This window comes from Sus scrofa, chromosome 1 (assembly GCF_000003025.6).
Source record: "Sus scrofa isolate TJ Tabasco breed Duroc chromosome 1, Sscrofa11.1, whole genome shotgun sequence".
NCBI classification, from domain to species: domain Eukaryota; kingdom Metazoa; phylum Chordata; class Mammalia; order Artiodactyla; family Suidae; genus Sus; species Sus scrofa.
In genome coordinates this window covers 33485901-33509527 of record NC_010443.5, presented here as the reverse complement: position 1 = coordinate 33509527, position 23627 = coordinate 33485901, and the positions used below count along the sequence as shown (strand labels likewise).

The window sequence follows — 23627 nt, the reverse complement described above, 5'->3', positions numbered from 1 at the left end:
AGCTGTAGCCCCCGGCCTACACCAGAGCCACAGCAATGCGGGATCCGAGCTGCGTCTGCGACCTACACCACAGCTCACGGCAACGCCGGATCCTTAACCCACTGAGCAAGGGCAGGGACCAAACCCGCAACCTTATGGTTCCTAGTTGGATTCGTTAACCACTGTGCCTCCTTTCCTAAGGTTTTTATTTTTAAGATGAAAAAATATATGTAAGAAAGCAAAAGCAGAAGCAACGTTAAAAGCTCCGGTTTAGGTTGTATAGCCCTCAGTTAACTTTTCTTTTCTTTTCTTTTCTTTTTTCTTTTTAGGGCAGCACTTGTGGTATACAGAAGTTCCCAGGTTAGGGGTCAAATAGGAGCTGCAGGTGCAGGCCTACACTGCAGCCACAGTCCGCTGGATCTGAGCCACATCTGCACCCTACACCACAGCTCTCAGCCACGCAGGATCCTTAACCCACTGAGCAATCCTCAGGGACACAATGTCATGTTCTTAACCCACTGAACCACAAAAGGAACTCCTAGACCTCAGTTTAATCTGAGTTCTCCCCCTACCATGCATGACATTGAACAATTTTCTTAACCTGCATGAGCCCGAATTTCTTCATCTGCCAAGATGGTATAATAACAGTTCCTGCTTTATAGAGGTGTGAGAATTAAATAAAATTATCCATGTAAAGTGCTTAAAACTGTGGAAAGCACACAAACTTGTGAACATTATTACTGATTTCACTGTTATTATCATTTGTTATTAACTGCCTCTGACCTTCTTTTGTAAAATAAAGTAATATACACACACAATAGAAAATGTAGATGGGAGAGAAGCATAAATTGAAGAGCCTTCTTTTCTTGCCTCTGCCTTCCCCACTCTATGCTGATGGCTTCTCCTATATTCTGCCCCCAAATTAGTTTGGAAACCAGCATATATACAGTCCTTTCTGAAACTGCACAGAGAGATCAGACTTTGCACCCTGTCTTTCTCTTTGTCCAATTTTTCTTGAGTATCTTTTTCTATTCACACCTATATATCACCCTCATTCTTTATAATAATTGTGTCATGTCCCATTGTATAAATGTACTATGTCATATAACTGATTTTTTTTTTGCAGTCTTTGATTTTACTCTTTTGTCTGTAAGAAAAAGTCCCTGCAGTAGAATTTCTGAATTAAAGGATACGTATGTTTTCTGCTTTCATATATTTTACCAATCACCATCCCCAAAGTTTACACTGATTTACTTTAGTGGTATGTTATGCATTTGGATATGGTCCTAAAAATATGTATGTAAATAAATTATTTGAAATAGATTTTTAAAATTAAATTCACTAGAAATGTGATATACCAGGGTCCATGATCTTTTTTGATGGTGTCTGAAAGATGTAGACTTTCATCTTTCTGATAACATACAATCCAGAAGATGCATATGTACATATCCGTTTCGAGGAAGTCCATCTGTGACGGACTGAACAATGGCCTCCCCAAAGATGTCCACATCCTCATCCTTGATTTTAGCCCAGTGAGACTGGTGTCGGATTTCTCATTTCCAGAACCAGGATATTGAATTTGTATCGTTGTAGTCCACTAAGTTTGTGGTGATTTGTTATAGCAGCAATAAGAAACTAATACATCATTCATGCTCCCAGATGAGGATTCAGCTATGTGGGCACATCCTGTATTGGGATATATGAGAGCGTAGCTTTAGAAAACCAAACATCTTTTAGTACACAAAGCTAGTTGAGCTGGCCTCTCCACCTCCCCTGTTCCCCATTGTCATAGTCCTTAAGCATCCTCACAAACCCTCAGTGTGCTAAGAAGTAAATGAAAAACTACTCCTTTAGAAAATTAAGTAAGCTTTCCTGGAGTTCCTGCTCTTGCATATTGGGACTGGTGGCCTCTTGGGAGTGCTGGGACACAGGTTCAATCCCCGGCCCTGCATAGTCGGTTAAGGATCTGACGTTGCTGCAGCTGCTGCTTAGATGGAAACTGCAGCTCAGATCTGACCCCTGGCCTGGGAACTTCTTCTGCCACAGGGTGGCCAAAAAAGAAAAAACAAAACAAAATGAAGTTATTTCACTTGGTATGTCTTTAAAAGAAAAATTAAGTAAGCTTTCCTCTGTGATTTGAGAAGGTATTCATAAACTGGATCTGTACAAAAACATGTATTTTTCAATTAGAAAGTAATTATTGGTACCTATTTAAGGTAGCTTCTTACTAGACTCCAGAAGACAGCTGTAAACAAGGCAGAGTTAGTTATTCCTGTCCTCACAAGTCATAGTGTAGTAAGGAAACCAGCCAATTCCAATGGAATGTGACAAATGTTTTGATGTGAAAAGACTAGGGAGCTATACAGATGCACAGATGGGATACTGTCAGTGGTCTGATACGCAGAAGGCATAACAGAGATCTTCCTGAAGGAACATCCAAGCCGAGACCAAGCAGAGTACGAATGAGCCTGTGTAGCTGCCTAGGAAGGGGTGGGAGTAAAGATCAGAGGCAGAGCATGTTGAGAATCATTCTGGTAGAAGGAACATCATTTCTAAAGACCTGAGATTGAGAGACTAGAGTACATTTGGGAAACTAACATGGACAAAGCACAAAATGCTATAGAAAAAGTGAAAAGAAATGAGGCTGAAGGTCTTGAGGGGTCTTGATGTTCCCGGGAAGGTATTTCCTCTTTATTCTCCTGTCCAGGTCTGGGATGGAGCCCCATTCACATTTAGAAGAATTGTTCGTATAGAAACTGGACAAGAGCCATGTAGGAGGCTATTGGAGGAATCACAGCAAGAGCCATAATGGTGGTGGAATGACCTGATGAGACGTTTGGGTCCCATGCCTGACAGGGATGGTGATGAATGGATCTGTGGGGCAGGTGGCAAGAAGAGACAGCAATCTGAATACCTGGATGCCCAGCTCCCCAAGGAACACAGGAGCCTTCCATCCTGCGGGTGTTGAGCATGAGCCCTTGTGGGGTGTTCTCTTAGAGAGGTCTGAAAAATCAGTGCATAAATAGATGTAGAGCCCCAGAAAGTAATTTGGGATAGAGATAGATGTGTAGGAGTTATTAGCTTTTACTTGCTATGTGTTAAGCAAAGTGAGGCAAGTGAGGAAAATCCCCCAGGGAGAGGGTGTAGGTGGGAAGACGGTTTAGGATGGGACCCTGAGGCAGTCAATGCTTGAGCAAGGGATGGAAGAAGAGGTGCCCACCAGGAGCCACCAGGGAAGGAGCAGGAAAGGCAGCCAGGGGTGAGGAGTGGTCAGTAGTGCCCATGCCATGCCATGCCATGCCATGGAGGGGTGAAATAAAATCATGCGTAAAAATGTCTCTTGAGTGTATGACTGAAGGAGGTCTTGAGCTTTCCTAGAGTAGTTTTAAGGGTACTGGAGGCAGAAGTGTGACCTGAATAGGCTGAAACATAACTGGGAACTGAGTTCCAGTGGGAAGGGATGAAATTGAGAGCACACATGGAAGGGTGGACCTCAGTGTGAGAAAGGAAACTTGCTCCAAGGGAAGGAAAAGATGGATGCATTTATGTTTTCACAAAGAGAAAATTTAGGCTTGTCTTCAGATATGAGAGAATATTGTCTGATATCTAAATTAAAGGAGGAGCAATTGGAATTTTTGAGTCGTTTCACAAGACAGAAACAGGACCAATGAGGAAACGAAAGGAGACTAAGTTTGGCTTGACTTCAGGAGGAACTTGTTAATGATGACAGCTCCTCAGAATGGAATGCTTGTGTTAGTAAATTGTGAACTTCCTGTCACGGTATGATTGAAGTGAACACAATAGCTACTGCAAGGAAGAATTAAAGAATAAAATGGTGGTGGAGCGGTGGGGGCGGGGAGAGGAAAGGACTGACCACATGTTTTTGAAAATCCCCTCTTGTCCTTCACGTTTGACTCTGTAAACTATAGCAAGCCTATGATGTATGGAGCACTGTCCTCAATTTCTTTTTGCTGGAACACTGCCCAACTACTGGTGGTAAAAACTTCATCCTCTCGACACTCAGCTTCCAGATTCACAGGCAGTTACAAACACATCAGACCTGGGAATTGCATCACCTCTGGAATGGGGACTGGAATTAAGTCTTCTGACTTATGCCTGGTTTCCAGGGTATCTGAGTTGAGACCTGCAGGTCTCTAAATGCCATGACACTGCAGCTTTTCCTTCTAATCACCACAACTGCCCATTACAGCTGAACATCTTGTTTATTGCTGAGCACCCACTATATTCCAGACATTGTTCTGGGTGATGAATATGTGATGTTGAAAGTACATTTCAGAAGGTTGCAGATTTTCATCTGAAAACAATTCACTGACAGATTCTTTCCAGCGCCTGAAACAGCACCAGGCACAATGCAGGTCTCAATAAACTTTTGTCCAACAAATGACAGAGAATCAGCCCTTAAGTTGCTTGAATCTAGTGCACAAGACAAGGATATATACTGACAATTGTAGTATACTGGGGCAAGTACAATTATGGAAATTACACTGGAAGCACAGAAAGGGGCACCTTCCTCAGCCTGGGCTTCTTGGTTTTTTCTTTTGTGGGTTTTGTTTTATTTGGTTTTGTTCTGCTTTGCTTTTTTAGGGCTGCACCTGTGGCCGATGGAAGTTCCCAGGCTAGGGGTCGAATCACAAATCAGAGCTGACCTATGTCACAGCCATCGCAACAGTGTCTTCAACCTACACCACAGCTCACGGCAACAGTGGATCCTTAGCCCAGGGATCGAATCCACATCCTCATGGATACTAGTCAGGTTCATTACTGACCACTGAGCCACGACAGGAACCCCTCTTTGGTTTGTATTCTGGTCTCCAACTAGCATTGGGGCCCAGCCTGAACTCAAATGTTGCCTGCCAATCTGTCAGTCTTTGCCATTCCTCTCTACTCAAAGCTGAACCATGTTGCTCTACCCCAAACCATTTGAGGGGACTTCTCTTCAATCAAGGCACTGGCACCACCCTGACCATGAACGGGTATTGCTGCTGATCAGAGGTAGCTACTTATATCTGGCAGATCAGAGTTCTTAGGTGAAAGCCAGTCACAAGTGTTCCTTATTAGACATTGTATCTTGGACACCTAGACAAGTTCTTAGAGGCCAAGGCATGCTGCCAGGATGGTGTCTCCAGCAAAGGCCTCCTGTGCTGGCCACCTTAGAATCCCAGTATGACTCATAGAAGTGTTCGAGCAAGTTCTCTAGGAATCATTCTCTCTTCTAACAACTATTACTACCATACAAAAATGTCATCTAGAGGGAGGTGTGCTGAAAACAGCATGAGTTTGAGCCCCAGACAGCTTCTTTGCCTATTTTTTATGACTCTGGACGTGTCACTTAAATTCTCTAATTCTCCATCTCTCTCTCTCTCTTTGTTAAATACTCTTTGTCTATTTTGACACATCAGACTTACAGAAAAATGGCTGGTTGTGGGGCCACAGTGGTTCCGGGGCTGGTGCCCACCCACTGATGAGTGAAACTAGGTCTTCAAGCTACTGCCAGCATACTAGTGAGTGGAGCTGGGTCCCAAGGTCTATTGTTGCAGGATATGCCACTCTATTCAACTCTCCTACTCTCCAGACAGGGTGCACTCAGACAGTCTCAAGCCAATTGGTACATCCCATTGCTCTGGCTGCAGTGATTAGCTTAGGACCAGTATGAGCCAATAAGACTGGAAGCATCTGGGAAAGAAACATCCTTAGAGTTCCTGCTGTGGCTCAGTGGTTAAGGAACCTGACTAGCACCCATGATGATGTAGGTTCGATCCCTGGCCTTGCTCAGTGGTTAAGGATCCTGCATTGCTGTGGCTGTGGTGTTGGCCGGCAGCTGCAGCTCCAATTCGACCCCTAGCCTGGGGAACTTCCATATGCTGAAGGTGTGGCCCTAAAAATACAAAAGACAAAAAAGACAAAAAGAAAAAAGAAAAGAAACATCCTTGCTCTTTCCCACTGGGTCTAATAAGGAACATGAACAATCAAACAGGAAACAATATAGGTAAAACCTCCCAAGAATGAGCCCATATGTGGGAGCAGATTGGAAAACAGAGACCAACCAAATCTTGGAGCTTCCATTTTGAACCTCACCTGAAGCCAGCATAGCTCTGGATTTTTCAAACACAAAGTCAATAAATGCCTTTATTCTTCAGATCAGTTTCTGTCATCTTCAAAGGTGCTAAGTGATATACTTTAAATAGGTATCTGATGTACCTCACTGGTAGTAAAGAGGTGGGCTAAAAAATGATTTCCTGAGTTCCCTTCGTGGCTCAGCAGTTAACGAACCCGACTAGGATCCATGAGGTCACAGGTTCGATCCCTGGCCTTGCTCAGTGGGTTAAGGATCTGGCATTGCCACGAGCTGTGGTGTAGGTCACAGATGCAGCTTGGATCTGGCAGTGCTGTGGCTGTGGCATAGGCCAGCAGCTGTAGCTCCAATTCATCCCCTACCCTGGGAACTTCCATATGCTGCAGGTGCAGCCCTAAAAAGAAAAAAAAATTATGTATTGAGTTTTTGTGAAAAATGTAAACATAATACAGTGTATCCATTCATTTATTAATTCAGTACACAATGAGCATCCACAATGCCACTGATACATAGCTATTCATACAGAAAAACTATAGAACTGAATTACATGAATATAGTTTTGGATTTATTTATTTAATTGTGTCTTTTCAGGGCTGCACCCGCAGCATATGCAGATTTCCAGGCTAGGGGTCAAATTGGAGCTATAGCCACTGGCCTACACCATAGCCACAACGTCAGATCCAACCTGACCTACACCAGAGCTCATGGCAATGCCAGATCCTTAACCCACTGAGCAAGGCCAGGGATCAAACCAGGGTCCTCATGGATACGAGTCAGATTCATTTCCACTAAGCCATGACGGGAGCGCCTGCATTTATTTTTTCTAGCCGTTTTCTACAAATGAAAATTTATTCACTCATTCAACTCAAAAAAACTTTTTTGAGCGTAAAACATGTGCAAGAGTCCAATATTTCTGAGACTATTTTCTTTGTGACAAGCAGAACTCACTTGTAGGGAAAACATCAGTTAATAAGTATAAAAATGAATCAGTCCAAAAGAAAAATCAACACTTTGCACCACTTGCTCAATCCTTTTCACTATAAATAGAAACACAAAAAAGAAAAATGAACAGAGGGAGTTCAACTTTCATGTAATTATCAAATCAGATTCAGTTGAGGTTTTATTAAGTGGTAAAAAATATAGCTGAGCTTAAAAATTATATTTCCTTATACAAAAATATCCGGTAAAAGTTGGAAGTGTGTTTAAGACTGATGTCATAGAACAGTGTACACTGATCAATAGCACACTTGTCCTTCCAGGAAAAAAGAATTATGTGATGATGAGCTTCAGAAAATGAATCTCATCTATATTTATTTTAAACAATATGATATATAATTTATCTTATTTATACCACAAGGTTTTCTAAATCTGGAACTGAAATTGTAAGGATTAGAATCTTCAATGAATATATAACCTTAGTATGTTTTCAAATTAGGATAAACATCTACAAATTGTCTTTTCATCATAATAATTTGACTGCTCATTAAGTTTGGGCTCACAAGCATGTTGGAAATGCTCCTTGGAATAGGCTGCCTGAGACTTAGTTTCATATGTACGAAAGTCAAATGGATATTTCCACTTGAAAATCCTACTTTTATTTTTTTATTCGAAATATTTCTTATTTTTTTATATAATGATTTTTATTTTTTTCTATTACAGCTGGTTTACAGTGTTCTGTCAATTTTCTACTGTACAGCATGGTGACCCAGTGACACATACATGTATACATTCTTTTTTTCTCACATTTATTATGCTCCATCATAAGTGACCAGACATGGTTCCCAGTGCTCCATGAAAATCCTACTTTTTTTTTTTTTTTTGTCTTTTTTGTCTTTGTTGTTGTTGGTTGTTGTTGTTGCTATTTCTTGGGCCGCTCCCGTGGCATATGGAGGTTCCCAGGCTAGGGGTTGAATCGGAGCTGTAGCCACCGGCCTACGCCAGAGCCACAGCAACGCGGGATCCAAGCCGCGTCTGCAACCTACACCACAGCTCACGGCAACGCCGGATCCTTAACCCACTGAGCAAGGCAGGGACCGAACCCGCAACCTCATGGTTCCTAGTCGGATTCGTTAACCACTGCACCACGACGGGAACTCCGAAAATCCTACTTTTAGCTCCAAATTAACATGCCCAATATTTAAACTAATCTTCCTCTCTGCATTCCATTCCTAGACAACACAATCCTATGTCCAGGCAATCGGTGTCACGAACTTGATGACTTGATGCGCATCACTGCAACCCTCCTGTAGTACATACATGCACCACATAAAATATGTAGTAGTATTTGCGTGCATGTTAAAAAGCTACACGAGAGAATCAATGTGTATTTTCATTTTTTTCATAAACATTTTTGATGTGTTTGTGGGAGGTGAGCACATCTTATACTCCTCTGCCATCTTGATCTTTCTCCCCATTTTTGAGATCTATCATGTTCACTTATAGAACTTTTATTAGTTTCTTTAAAGGGCTACATAGTATTTTATCTGTTAATAGTTTTTATCTTTTTGCCATTTCTTGGGCCACTCCCGCAGCATATGGAGGTTCCCAGGCTCGGGGTCTAATAGGAGCTGTAGCCACCGGCCTACACCAGACCCATAGCAAGGCGGGATCTAAGCCTCGTCTGCAACCTACACCACAGCTCACGGCAACACTGGATCCTTAACCCACTGAGCAACGCCAGAGATCAAACCTGCAACCTCATGGTTCCTAGTGGATTCGTTAACCACTGAGCCATGACGGGAACTCCTGTTAATAATTTTTAAATTAATACTCATATTTATGGACATTTATGCTTCTTCTACTTTGTACGAACAATGTCACAGTGTACATTTTAGTTCACTTGTCCTTGGACGTGAGTTTCTCTACGATATTCACATGTAAGTTGACTTGCAGAGGTGGTGGATATCACAGAGGCACACTTTCTAGGTATTATTTCCAAAAGAGGTTGTTCCAATTTAATTCTTATCAGCAGTGGTTTGAGCAATCTTTTTTCTCCACATCTTGACAACACTTAATATTGTCATCTGCATTTTCAATCTGAAAGTTTCTAATCTCAAGTCATCTTTGATAAGTCCTCCAAATAGTATATCTACGATACAATTTGTTATGCCGCTAGTTGCCTCAGTATTTTTCTATTAGCTAATTTCTATGAAAACCCCAGGCTATAAGACACCCTCATGCCTCGCAGTCCATTTTAATGAATTAAAGATTCTAATCCCAATCCATCTACTAAGTACCCTCTCAGAGAGAGTCCTACAACCAAAATTTTACCTAAGCTTCGAGATGAAAATTTTGTTTTTTTCTAAAGCATGACTAGCATATTTTAACATTTAAGACCTGTTGATACTAGACACTCATAAAAGAAAAAAAAATCAAGTTTCAGTCATAGGTCTAAGACAGAAGTTACTGTTTTTTTTTTTTGTTTGTTTGTTTGTTTTGTGGCACATGCGGCATGCGGAAGTTCTTGGACCAGGTATCAATCCCATGCTACAGCAGCAACTCAAACCACTGCAGTGACAATGCTGGATTCTTAACCTGCTAAGCCACAAGCGAACTCCAGAAATTACATTTTTATATGAACAAAATAAAGACACCAACACATTGTGCTTTACTAGACAACGTACACACAGCCTGTGTGCATCATAACCCGGATGACAATCTCTGGGTTTTCTGTGCCCTTTTCCCTTTGGTGCACCCCAAGTCCGAGCAAACTGGGCTGGGCTCCGCTCTCTTCCCACTATGTCCATGCCAGGCCATGCCAGAGAACAGATTCTCCTGCCCTCACACTAAGACAATGTTCAGTTTGTGCATCTCTGTCTGCAACCGTGGAACTTAATATTTTTTTTTATTACGGCCACACCTGTGGCATATGGAAGTTCCCAAGCTAGAGGTTGAATCAGGGCTGCAGCTGCTGGCCTACGCCACAGCTCACAGCATGCTGGATCCCAGCTAAGTCTGCAAACTATGCCTCAGCTCACAGCAATCCTGTATCTTTAACCCAATGAGTAAGGTCAGGGATCAAACCTGCATCCTCATGGATACTAGTTGGTTTCTTAACATGCTGAGCCACAACGGGAACTCCAACTTATGAATTTTTTAAATCTCTAATTTCCCAGTGCAATCCAACAGTTGATTCCCAGAAAATAGGGGGATTCAGATCTAGTGGTGACCATGGAAGAAAGCATGTCCATTACCTCTAATGCTTTTTTAAAAATTATTATTATTGTTTTTAGAGCCGGACCCATGGCATATGGAGGTTCCCAGGCTAGGAATTGAATTGGAACTGTAGTCACTGGCCTTTGCCATGGCCACAGCAACTTGGGATCTGAGCCATGTCTGCAACCTACACCACAGCTCATGGCAATGCCAGATCCTTAGCCCACTGAGCGAGGCCAGGGATTGAACCTTCGTCCTCATGGATACTAGTCAGATTCATTTCCTCTGAGCCACGACGGGAACTCCTCTAATGCTTTCTTTTGATGGTAGATCTTTCTGCCCTAGTAACTCAGCCTTGAACTCGGCCTAATGGGCTGAGTTACAATGTCTGCAGGTGGTACATTCCCTTGTATGGGAAGGAGATCCTCCCATATTGTCCAGTGCAGCAGCTCCTGGTTTTAAATTTAAATTAATTAAAGTTGAGTTAAAATTCATTTCCCCAATCACGGTAGTCACATTTCAAGAGCTCAATAGCCATGTGTAGCTCTCAGTAGCCACGTGTCCTGGCTACCATACAGGACAACACAGATAGAAAGCACTTTCATCACTGAAGAAAGTTCTATTGGATAAAAATGCTCTAGAACATACAAAGAATATTTCCAATCCAGTGGCCAAAAATAAAAAGGGAAGAGGAAGAAAGAAAGAAGGAAAGAAAGAAAAAGAAAAGAAAGTTATTAGAGATAGGTTAGGGTGATACCCTGAAGTAACATCATTAGACCCCTAAGAATGATTACTCTTCAGAAGGGCAATGATAAGGAGTTTGTTCAGATTACTGGTATATATTAGCTGTGGTCACAATCCAATTGGCTTGGAACATACACAGCATTTTTAGAGACTGTGTGGAGAAAAAATGAAGAAGAGAACAGAGACCTGGCCATTAGCAGCAGCTAGGGAAGAAAGCCAGGGTGCCTAATGAAGAGACAAGTAAGTGTGCTGTGCTAAGTGCAATGCAACCCTCTCCTCCATCGCCTCCAAAAATCTAGTGTAAAATATACATTACTCACCAGTGCTTTGGGAATTGAAAAATGTTGTTTTTGCTGAGTCTGCTCTCAACATGAGTATGGTGACAGCACAGTGTGTCCAATTATATTTGGTTTAAACATTTTACTCCCTTGTTACTGGGTATCCTCTTTCTCCTGGGACAGTCTCTGCATGTTTTTTTCCTTGTGACATTGAAGACTTTGGCTGCATCAGTACAACAATCAATCTCTTTCCACATGGACCAGAGGAGTCTTCCAACATGCAACTAATTAGAAGAATTGTAGCCAATTGCTCCAAGTCAAGGAAAAAATGAATCTGAATTTTCTCCTCATTTAATTGTGCATCCCATATGTCTGATACAACCCAGACATTATTCCAGGAGCTGGCTATATAGTATTGAACAATGACCATTTCCTTGCCTTCAAATAGCTTAAATCTCTTCTCCTTTAATTCCCTACTATCTACCCAACAACAGCTAGTTAGAAAACAACTACAAGGTATGCCACTTGACCTATGTTAAACCTGAACACTCCTCGTGCCTAGGAGTTGATATACATTGTAAAAATATTATTTTGATAGATGCATATTAATAGTGTAAAAATGGCAGTTCTTGGGCTCAGCAGTCACGAACCCAACTAGTATCCATGAGGACACGAGTTCGATCTCTGATCCTGCTCAGTGAGGTGAGGATCTGGTTTTGCCATAAGCTGCTGTAGGTCAAAGATGCAGCTCAGATCTGGCATTGCTGTGGCTGTGGTGTAGGCCAGCAGCCGCGGCTCCAATTGGTTGCCTAGCCTGTGAACTTCAATATGGCACCAGTGCAGCCCTTGAAGAAAAAAAAAAGACAGTTCTCAATGTTAGAGGAGTATGGTTAAATGGATATTCTCATTCTTTTGGTGGGTGAGTACATTCAAACAGGGGGTAGATGAATGGTTCAAACATTCTGAATAGCAATTTGGAAATATTTTTCAATAATTAAAATATATGCATACCATATGACCTAATAATTTCACTTTTAGTGATCCAGTTTATCTGAGAACTCAAGTGAAGTTGGGTTTTGTTTATTTTGGTTGCTTTTTTTTTTTGGCCATGGCTGTGGTATGTAGAAGTTCCCAGGTCAGGGATTGAACTTGCTCCACAGCAGCTACTCAAGTCTATGCAGTAATAACACCAGATCCTTAACCCACTGTGCCAGAGGAGAACTTCAAATGAAGATCTAACATCTATCTACTTAATGTGAGGAAAAAAATATATAGAACTTAAGCATCAATAAAAAGGAAATTGTTAAATAAGTTGTAAAGTGTTTATATTATATATACAGCCAGTAACAACGTGTTTAAAATGTATAACTGGGTCACCTTGCTATACAGTAGAAAATTGACAGAGCACTGTAAACCAGTTATAATGGAAAAAATTAAAATCACTATAAAAAATAAAAAATATATATCAAAAATATGTTTAATGAAATGTTTAGGATATAATGTTAAGTTTAAAAAAAAAAGCAGAACTGAAAACCATAGTGTAATCCAAAGAAGTAAAAAAATGCGTGCACACACACACACACGCGCATGCTAATTCCTGATTATTATATTATGAGTTACCCCAATTATCTCCCTCAAACATTTTGTATTTTCCTGTATTTCGGGTGTTTGTTTTTTGGCTGCACCCATGGCATGCAGAAGTTCCCAGGCCAGGACTGAACCCGCGCCACAGAGGTGACAACACTGGATCCTTATCCACTAGGCTACTGGGAAAAGCCTTTATTTTCCTATTTTTGAAAAATGATTAGTATATTATTGGGATAATCAACCAAATGTGCTTTAAAAATACTAGCTAGATTAATAAACTGATATTTTGTGCAGTTATCATTTAAGATAGTTATTCAAATGTTATTTTCAGTTCCTTCCTGTTTAAATTATTGGGCATATGGGGAAGGGTGAATATTCTTCAACAAGAAGAAAGTCAGATGGTAATTAGCTCTGTTTTTAAAAATGTTTTGGTTACAGTTAGCTTTACTGAACTACCAGGAACATTTAGACAGAATAAAAGAAAATAGAAAAGAAAGAGCCAGGTAAGTGGAGGCATGCTACTTGGGAAAGTTATAACTGTGTTATCCTCTATTAAAATGTGAAAAATTCTCAAATTTTTATATCTTTTATGAAGACTTTTTCTGAAGTAGAAATTTTCTATGGAAAAAATACATTATCTTCCTATAAACCAAATTGTATTCCCTCCCTTTTCTCGCAGTGTTCACAAAAAGTATCTATGGATGCTTCTGTTATAGATTTATTTACCTGGCAATTCAGGTTTATAAAGTTTATGAAACAACTTTAGGAAGTGCCTTTATATTTCCTTAGGATGTTTGTCACAGAATTCTCTGTCACATAGTATATATGTTTTCACTTCTGTGAGATAATCTCTGCAGCTTTGGAATGACTCCAAATAGCTTTTGAATTTATCAATTCAGCTACTAAGGTAAATCAGCTGAACAAGACCCATAAAATTTTAGATAGGAGCTTAATCTTTAGACTTCAGATGTGAAAATTGTCCTCATATATATTTTAGGATCACTGCCAGCAAAAGTAAAGATAGGTTCATTCATTTGAGAAATAATTCTTTTAAGTAAAACATTATTTAAAGATATGTAAGTTGATTTATAAGATAATAGTTGTATAATAACTTTAGAGTACATTTATGAAAAGGTTATAAGTAATACAAAAATACTATCTTTCTTTAAAATATGAAAATAATCAGTCTTGCCTAAAAAATATGCAGCAAAATATAGGATAGGATTCTACCTACTGATGATTCTATGTGGAACACTGGGGAAGCAAATAAAATGGGCATGACTCTTGACCTTTGAGAAACTTATACATAGGTTAAAGCAACAAAAACTGAAGTGAATATTTAGGAGTTCCCTGGTGGTGCAGCGGGTTTAGAATCTGGCATTGTCACGGTTGTGGTTCAGGGTCACAGCTACAACATGTGTGTGTTGGATCCCTGGCCTGGGAACTTCTGCATGCCTGTATGCAGCCAAATAAATAAATAAGTAATAAAGTTAGGAGTTACTGCTGTAGCACAATAGTATTGGCAGCATCTTGTGAGCACTGGGACATAGGTTCAATCCCTGGCCTGGCATAGTGATTAAAGATCCAGCACTGCCGCAACTGTGGCTTAGGTCACAACTGCAGTTTGGATCTGATCCCTGGCCTGGGAACTTCATATGCTGCGGGGTGGCCAAAAAAGAATCTAAATAAATAAAAGAAAGTGGATATTTAGCTGATACTTCAGATGCATAGTATTTTTAAGCTAAAATATTCATCCTAATTGTATTTTTAATTTTTGTGTGATAAGTGGTGTCATCAAATTATGATAATCATCTTAATGAGTAAAAGAAGAAAACCACAGATTATTCTTGTGATCAGGAGAAAAAAAAAGAGAGAAGGATTAGCATAATAGTAATTACCTGAGCAGATGGATTCCTAATCCTAGAAATAAACATGCTAATTAAGCTACACTACAGAATGACAAGATATTAAGGTCCTCTGAGTCTGGAGAGTTTCTTATTCTAATTTACTAGTGTAACTTAATTCTCATTATATTAAAAAGTACTTAACCAAATCTTTTTTAATTATCAAATTTATTTGGGCAGTTTTAATATTTCTGTAAACTTCTTCCAAGTGTGAGTTACTATAAGGGCAAGCGTTTTCATCAGTGTGTTTATGGTTTGTTCAATATGTGCATTTTTCATAGAGCAAGATTCAGTTTTTTGTATTGCTAACAAGACACTCTTTCTGTGTGCTGTCAATGGGGTTTTAATTGGTGAATCAAAGATCATAATGCTGACCCTTTCCTAGCTTCTCTATGCTGCCTTCCTTTAAAGAAGAAAATAATTGTTATGCCTAATTGGATTTACAGTCCCTTGGCTGACTTTGATGAGTTACAGATTTTGATACTTCTAAAACCAAACATTTTGGATAAAATTAACAGGAAGGATGGGAATAATGGATGGGAAACAAAAGTTTGTGGGAATAAGTAGATGTGAGACAGAAGAAAGGGAAACAGTACCGTTATTTTCATACTTAAGTGTGCATGAGAAGCTTAAATTAACCAGTAACTCATCAACACAAAGCAGTTTTGGGGCGGTTACCCTGAATACTACCATTAGCATGCTATTTCTTAGTAACTGAATGCATGCCTTTATGGGGGAAATAGACATTTAGGATTAAAAAAATTCATTTTAGAAAAATTCTAGAGATAGTGTTGTTTAGTTTCTAATTGTTTCCCCAAAGGTTCCTTTGGGAGAGAGTGCGTGTGTGTGTGTGTGTGTGTGTGTGTGTGTGTTGGGGGTGGGGGGCTCGGCAAGGAGAGTTGTCTATTTCCTGTTGTTTTCTCCTATACTTATATTTTAGTTGTAATATACTATGTGTTTCTTTCATATCTGGAGATGTTTTGAATATACTCAAAAGTGGGAAATATTTAAGACTGTTATACAAATTTAACTCACCTTAGTTTGATACAATTCAACAATTATGTATTGAATAACCATGATATAAAAAACACAGGGCCAGCAGTACAGAATTCTACAACCTTAAAAAATATCCCAACCACTTAGGCCTTGCTATTTAAAGATGGACCAGCAGCACAGGTATTTTTTCAGGAATTGTTAGAAATACAGAATTTCAGGCTCTATTCCAGCTCTTCTCACTCAAATCTGCATTGTAACAAGATCCCCAAGTGATTCATATGCCCACTGAATGTTGAGAAGCACTATGTTAGAACACTATAGACTAAGGAAAGAAATAGACACTAATGTTTTTAAAAAGGCAATAATTTCATAAGAAATGCTCTCACAAATATTTTGGGACAATAAGAGAATCAAACTCTGAAAGTTCCTTGGTAGTACAGTGGGTTAAGGATACGGTGTCATCACTGCTGTGGCTCAGGTTGCTGCTGTGGTGCAGGTTCAATGCCTGGCCCAGGAACGTTTGTATGTCACAGGCGCAGCCAAACAAACAAACAAACAAAAAACAAAAACAAATCTAATGCTGGTTCAGGGATTTGCAGTAGTTTTGATTCTGCCCTTTTCCATGTTGTAGTTTCCACATGATACATCAGCATTTTCTAAACTGTTCAAATAGGTCTGAGAAAGAGCACTCAAAGATATACTGCTGTTTAGAGATGTCTTGTTCACAGCAATATGTTAAAGATTCTAAGAAGTTCTGGAATGAGTTTTTTTTTACTTAAAAACCCAGGATTCCACAAAAATATTTAAATATGCAAATTTTATTTTCCCCACATGGCACTATTAATATCATTCAGAACTGGGGGTCTATGTAACATACTTTGGGAAACACTGCATTTTATGACTTTGCTCATGAGTTCTTTACTAGGATTCTTCTGCTTTCTATTAAGGTCTCGCCTCTTTTTATAGTTAAAAAGTACCCTGAATAAATTCAACCTTGAATATAGATATGAACAAAAAATACAACTGAGCTTGAACACAATGTATGTGATAATATAGAAAGTCTGAGGCAAATTAATTCAGCCATTCCGTTAAAAATCCTCCAGATCTGGATAAATAAAATTGTCTCTGAACAAACAGTATGCTAAAGTCTGGCCTCCACATATCATTGAAATTAAGCCGAATCCTGTAAGGAATGAAAGGGAAGTTTTGGTTAACTACCAATAATGAATTATTCATTGGTGAGATTATGAATAAGAACAATTGTCATGACTACAATAATGTTCCTGAAACTGACATAGCATTTGAAATAGAGGAGTTCATAGATTCAGCTAAGAGAGAGTAGGTACATATTCTGTGCTGGTAAATTGTTGAAATTCAAAACTTCCTGCAGGGAATAGGTGCATGGTTCTGTCAAATTAATAGTAAGGAGCTCTTAAAACTCAGAAATTTGAAGCAATGAAGTCAAAGCACATGGCTAGGAATTTACAATTCTCAATTCTTTTAGCTCTTCGGACCTGCCATTTGTTTGTATTGCTGCTATTTACATTTTTTAAATTAATTAACCAATTAATTGTCTTTTTAGGTCTGCACCCACAGCATATGGAGGTTCCCAGGCTAGGGTTCAAATCAGAGCTGTAGCCGCTGGCCTACACCACAGCCACAGCAATGCTGGGTCCGAGCCACATCTGCAAGCTGTACCACAGCTCACGGCAACACTGGATCCTTAACCCACTGAGCGAGTCCAGGGATTGAACCCACGTCCTCATGGATACTAGTCAGATTCCTTTACACTAAGCCATGATGGGAACTCCTAAAAATATTTTATAAGGCATTTTTTCTTCTAATTGTAAAAGGAAAACATGCTTATGAATGCAGAAATATTTGAGTATAGAAAAGATGTTAAAAACAAAAATTCTACCTACCTGAGTTATTTAGTCTTATGAAAATGCTGTTAGCTCTGATTTCATTGACTCGATGATTCTTGTTTGTGCTAAAATATTAATCAGGCCTTCAAGGGCTTTCAGAAATCTGTTACTCCTTGTATGCCAGTAACTGCATAGCTCCCACGAAAGGTAAAAGTCCCTGAGGCAGGAGTCTTTGGTGAATCAGAGGCTTAGCTTCCACACATAAAGAGCCACACCCAACATGAGACCACAAGGTAGAATTTCTAAGATGTTTGACCACTGTTCTCTTACCTCTGAATTGCTAACCCAAAGATAATCAAAGAAAGCTACTTTAAACATCTTTTGGCAACTTTTCTCTGAGTAATCCAAACTTGATTATTAGAAATTAAATTTTTACCCAACTATTTTAGCAAATGCTATTGGTTTTGCATCATGCCAAAGTTGACTCTCCTTGTTATCAGGGTTGCATCTGATATGTGACCGAGATGGGTAGGCCTCAATAAATTCTGTGGTATTGTAAATAAAATCCAAAAGAGGGAAGTTCTTGTTTTTCACAGATGAAAGATTCCACTTAGGCTCATTAAAGCATTTCTTTCAGTATCATTTTTCTGATGTATTAAAAATCTACATCTTGGGGAGTTCCCTGGTGGTTCCATGGGTTAAGGATCCAGCGTTGTCACTGCTGTGGCTCTGGTTACTGCTGTGGTGTGGGTTCCATTCCTGGCCCAGAAATGTCTATATGCTGCAGGAGCCAAAACATGTATACATCTTGGGAAGGCTTATGCAAAATAAAACACCTACTTTTTACAAGTATTTTCTGTATGCACTAAACAATATTGAAGAATTATGGATATGCAAGGTAAGTGGAGTGAAGGGGCCAGTAGGCAATATAAATAATGTTGGTACTAAAAATAACTCCACTTTAGGGGAAAGAATGTGGTAAAGTGCTACATGTCTGTTTCTCACCACTAAATATGACAATACTTTGATAAAAACTACTGCCAAATTTACTGAAAAGAGGAAATCTAAAAATATTTTGTGGTCTGGCTTAATCCAAATAAAACCTTTAGAGAAGTCTACTTTCACTTGATTAGTTTTCTTACTATATATATGACTGATGAATTCAATTTTTCAGTTGTGGACAGAAAAAAATTAATGAGATAAAATAGTTTCCTTTCTTCTTGTACTACTCTAAAGATAGTAATGCCGTTCATGTGGAAAGAAACTAAAAGAATGTGTCAAATATATATCCAGGGTTTTATTTCTTATGATTTTAGGATGATAAAGCCCTTGAGTAGTCTTCTGGTCCAATACAAGACCCACATAAAATACTTTTATGATGTTTATATATAAATATATATTTATATTAAATAGGTACTATGTATACATATATATGTATAATACTTTTTTATTATTCAGTGAATTTATTATATTTATAGTTGTACAATGTATACGTATAATACTTATGGGTATCATATATACATACCTAAAGCAGCCCACCAATGCGATGTCAAAGGGAATTCCAACATAACTACAACAGAAATAAAAGGTCTTGTTCATTTTCAAAACATACATTATTGTTTAACTCATGAAGAAATACTTTTCTTTGGTCAAATCATTTCCACATAGCAAAGAAAAATCTTATCCACATTCATGAAATCATGTAGCTCCAAAGTTGTAAAGTCATTGTCTGAAAAAGTCATTTGTTATGTCAGATATTTGAAACTCCTCCCCTAGAAATGATGTCATGAATTGTCAGGTTCTCAGGTCAGCTCATAAAGTCAAACTGTAGTGACATGCAGCAGAAATGATCCTAAAACTGTCCTGAATGCTCAGTGCTTGGCTCTCTCTGCAGTTCTGGGCGACCTCATTCTGAACTCAATTCTATTGAGCAATATTCCATAAGTATTTTCTATATGCCATGTGTTAGGCAATTAACTTGTAACTTTTCTCCATCTAGAACCTATTGCCTATCTTGATTCTTGAAAACCAAGCCACCATATTATCCTGAACCCTTTTGCAGATATCCTAAGCTGTCTTCCTGGAATCTTTAAGCCCCAAAGTAAAATAGAGAATTTGAGGTGGGGTTCGGTGGTTCTCCAAGTTACTAAAAACATCTGTGTCTGAGGAAATTGACGCTAAGGGATTGATATACTAGCAGTTTCTAATAGCACTGATGCTGACACACAGCAATTCATTTGAAAATTGTGTGTTCTTATGTCGGAGACTGATTATACCTGTCAATAGATCAAGGCATTGAAAACATGAGTGAAGAAAAAAAAAGAAAACATGAGTGATATTTAAGTAGTTAATAAATAATAATAACCTTGAATTACAACATGATTAATTATCATCCATACTTTGACAGTATGCTTTTTTTAAAAAAGAAATAGAAGACAGTAAGAGAGACAACATTACAATGGAAGGGTAAATTTTGAATAAATGGATGAAGAAATTGGTGAAACTGTCAGTTACTCAGTAATCATTATAGGCTTAGAGCCTGTGTCAGACAATTTCCCACTCTCACCGAAACTTCACTAGCTATCCCCAAATTTGTAGAGGAGGCAACTAACAGAAGTGATGTTATGGCTTGCCTTCGACTGCATACCTGGTAAAAAGAGAGGACTAGAATTTGAGTCCATTTTCTTCTGCCTCCAGAGATAACAGTAGAGATAAAAACCCTTTAATCTTGGAACCTAGTATTCTGGTTAAATAATAACTATTGTTGGGAACTTTGCAAGCCTGCAGGTACAGGTTTCCTCCATTCCCAGTGCCTAGTCTTGGGCCAATTTCTGCCTCAAGAAAGGATCTGAAGGAAAAATATTCTAACAGAGGCAACCTTACACAATGGATGACAAATTGAATGCAAAAGGAGAATAGGAAACACCTACCTTCAGTACAGTTTTGAATTGTAGTTAATCAAAAAAAGGAAATGGTAGGAAAGCTTGTGGGGGAGGAGGAGGGAGGGTAGGAGATGAAGTTTTCATCATCAGTTTCTTTTACTTAGTCATCAAAGGACACTATGCATATAGCAAAATTCTACTCTTATGAATCAATTTAGTCACAACATTCAGGTCGAGTACATTTTGTTTCTTTTATTTTGCTTACCAGCTGACGTGATGGTAACATGAAGAATTGTTACTGAAATACCATAATCCCAAACCCATTCTTCCACTACCAGAACGAAAAGCAATCCACAAACAAAGTAGGTGACCTCTGTTGAGACTAAAAGAACTGCAAATAAAAGGAAAGAGAATTATGGAGTTCCCGTCATGGCTCAGTGGTTAATGAATCCGACTAGGAACCATGAGGCTGTGGGTTCGATCCCTGGCCTTGCTCAGTGGGTTAACGATCCGGCGTTGCCGTGAGCTGTGGTGTAGGTTGCAGACACGGCTCGGATCCCGCCTTGCCTACCTAGATTGGTCAATTCCTGAATTATATGAACATACTAATCATTTACTCTGTTTTAAACAGAAAGAAAGGTAGGCTCTGGCGTAGGCCAGCGGCTTACAGCTCCAATTGGACCCCTAACCTGGGAATCTCCATATGCCGTGGGAGTGGCCCAAGAAAAGGCAAAAAGACAAAAAAAAAAAAAAAAAAAAAAGGAAAGACAATTATTGGGAATGAGAGCACCTAATAATTCTGAAATATAGTGAGTAACAAGACCACTGCAACTTAATCTGCAACACAGTTTTGGTAAGAATTTCTTCACGTTTTACCTCTTAATAGTCCTCAAATTTGAATAAGAACTTTAAAAATATCCCATCTTTTAATAATTGTTGGACTTATAGAAACATAACAGTATGTAATTTCTGTTTTATATTCTTTATACTTAGCATTTTGGAAGGCAAAATACAATAAAGGAAAATTACAATGTAACCAATGCACGCCGATCTCTAACTAGATTGCAAATCTCTTTTGAAGATATATTAAAAACTAATGAAAAATTCAGTTCTGGGGTTTCAGGAGTGAAAAAAAAAACCAAACAAATGTTGAGTTTATTGAACAATAATGTCTCTTTGGTACCAGTTATTGCCTCACTTGGAAATGAGTTCCTTTGTGTCTTTGTAATAAAATGGTGTGTTCAGATAGTCATCTGGGAAACATAACCGACGACACTGGATGAAAGAATGTTTCATAAATGACACATGTGCATGGAGGTGCTCTTCTAAATCCACCAGTTGTTTCATGTTTTCCCTGAACATGAATAAAGAGCTGGTTATTTACAGGTCAGTACCACATCTCTAAGGGCCTTGGACATGTGAAGGCTCAACCTTTGCCTTTTGTCTTCGACATGGACCTTTAAGATAATGGTGGTTGCAGGAGTTCCCGTCGTGGCGCAGTGGTTAACGAATCCGACTAGGAACCATGAGGTTGCGGGTTCGATCCCTGCCCTTGCTCAGTGGGTTAACGATCCGGCGTTGCCGTGAGCTGTGGTGTAGGTTGCAGATGCGGCTCGGATCCTGCGTTGCTGTGGCTCTGGCGTAGGCCGGTGGCTACAGCTCCGATTGGACCCCTAGCCTGGGAACCTCCATATGCCGTGGGAGCGGCCCAAGAAATAGCAACAACAACAACAACAACAACAACAAAAAAAAGACAAAAGACAAAAAAAAAAAAAAAAAAAAGATAATGGTGGTTGCAAAGATGAGATCCATCAAACTTTAAAATGACAAATGTATATGATATAGCACCAAGGTCCCTTTGTACTGATTCTACTTTCCATAAAAATTACCTTTCTTTCTGTTTAAAACAGAGTAAATGATTAGTATGTTTGTATAATTCAGGAATTGACCAATCTAGGTAGGCAAACTCCATATTTTTCAAAGCAAAAAGGAAAATAGCCACATTATATTTTATTGTGCAGAAGTCATTACAGTGACATGCCAACAATTGCCTAGTGGGTGAGCAAGACACTCAGCAAATAAGCAAGTCTCAGGGGCCAGCTTTTTTAAAGGCGTCACACTTCCTCCTCTTCAATTCCATTGAACTCAACAGGTTTCAAAGCTGCATGGAGAATTCATATTAGCCCCTTTTCTATCGTATAGGAATGCAATTTTAGCATGTTCTGCCCCTAAAATCAGGGCTGTGGAAGGAATTATACTTCTGTATTGTATTGACACCACCCCTGCCCAGCACATTTCCACTCCTGCCTCCACCAGTGGCTCACAGAGCCTCCATGTTATCACAGGGAAAGAGAGATACCTCTTTTATCAGCATTTACAGATTTTATAGGTTAACTTGCAGCAGCTTAGAAACAGCCATTTCAGTCTTGAACAAGCTGTATTTGCATATATTGATAGAAAAGGATTATGTTTTGTCTGTGATATGAGAGACATCCTGATTTAAAGGAAGTCGTTCAAAATGTGAAGTCAGGATACCCATGTTCTAGTCTCACCTTACAGCTTAAGAGTGTTATGCCCTTGAGTGGGATTTTAACCTCTGGGTCAGTTTGTTTCTTTCTCTACAAACTGGGAAAGGGAGTACTATCTTATCTACCTCAAAAAATTGTTGGGAGGATTTTATTTCAAAACGAAAGCAGTTTGTAATCTGTTCTCTGTGATGCAAGGGAAAGAAATTAGTAGTCCATGTCTGGACTGGATTCACACTCTCCAGTGTCCTTGCTAACCCTGATCTCCTGGGTGACAAACTTGTTGAAACAGACAAGAATCCTGACCCTCAACGTATGCCCAAGACTCTGAGATTACTCTTACATTTTATCTTCAAGATTAAACAAGTCTGGATTCTCAAAGTAAGAACTTTGAAGAGTTATGGCACTTATCTCTCCAAGCCCAAAACTAAAGATATAATAGGCTAAGGGTTTATTGATATCTTTGTACAAATGTTAGTTGTTTGGGGAGAGGAAAGAATGATGTAAACTGTGCCAGACATTCCAGGGATCTTTACTCATCTCTGCTGTGTCACAACACAGCTTTCTCCAATAAGCCTGTGTCATTGTCCTGTCTTTCACTGACTGACTCAAAGACAA

General features: G+C 39.2%; 1 protein-coding gene across 2 annotated transcripts in view; it reads right to left on the bottom strand.

Moving 5' to 3' along the window:
• The window catches only part of TMEM244 (transmembrane protein 244), a 39131-nt gene continuing 15899 nt past the window's right edge, over positions 396-23627 (bottom strand). The window contains exons 4-6 of one of the 2 annotated variants that reach the window (XM_021088425.1): positions 20750-20875; positions 19128-19172; positions 396-1665 (exon numbers count right to left, since the gene is read on the bottom strand). In XM_021088425.1, coding sequence (XP_020944084.1) covers positions 1577-1665; positions 19128-19172; positions 20750-20875 — 260 coding nt within the window. In that variant the 3' untranslated portion in view covers positions 396-1576. Of the gene's footprint in view, positions 1666-15666; positions 16921-19127; positions 19173-20749; positions 20876-23627 lie in introns of those variants that run through there. The other variant, XM_021088422.1, reaches the window with a different exon arrangement.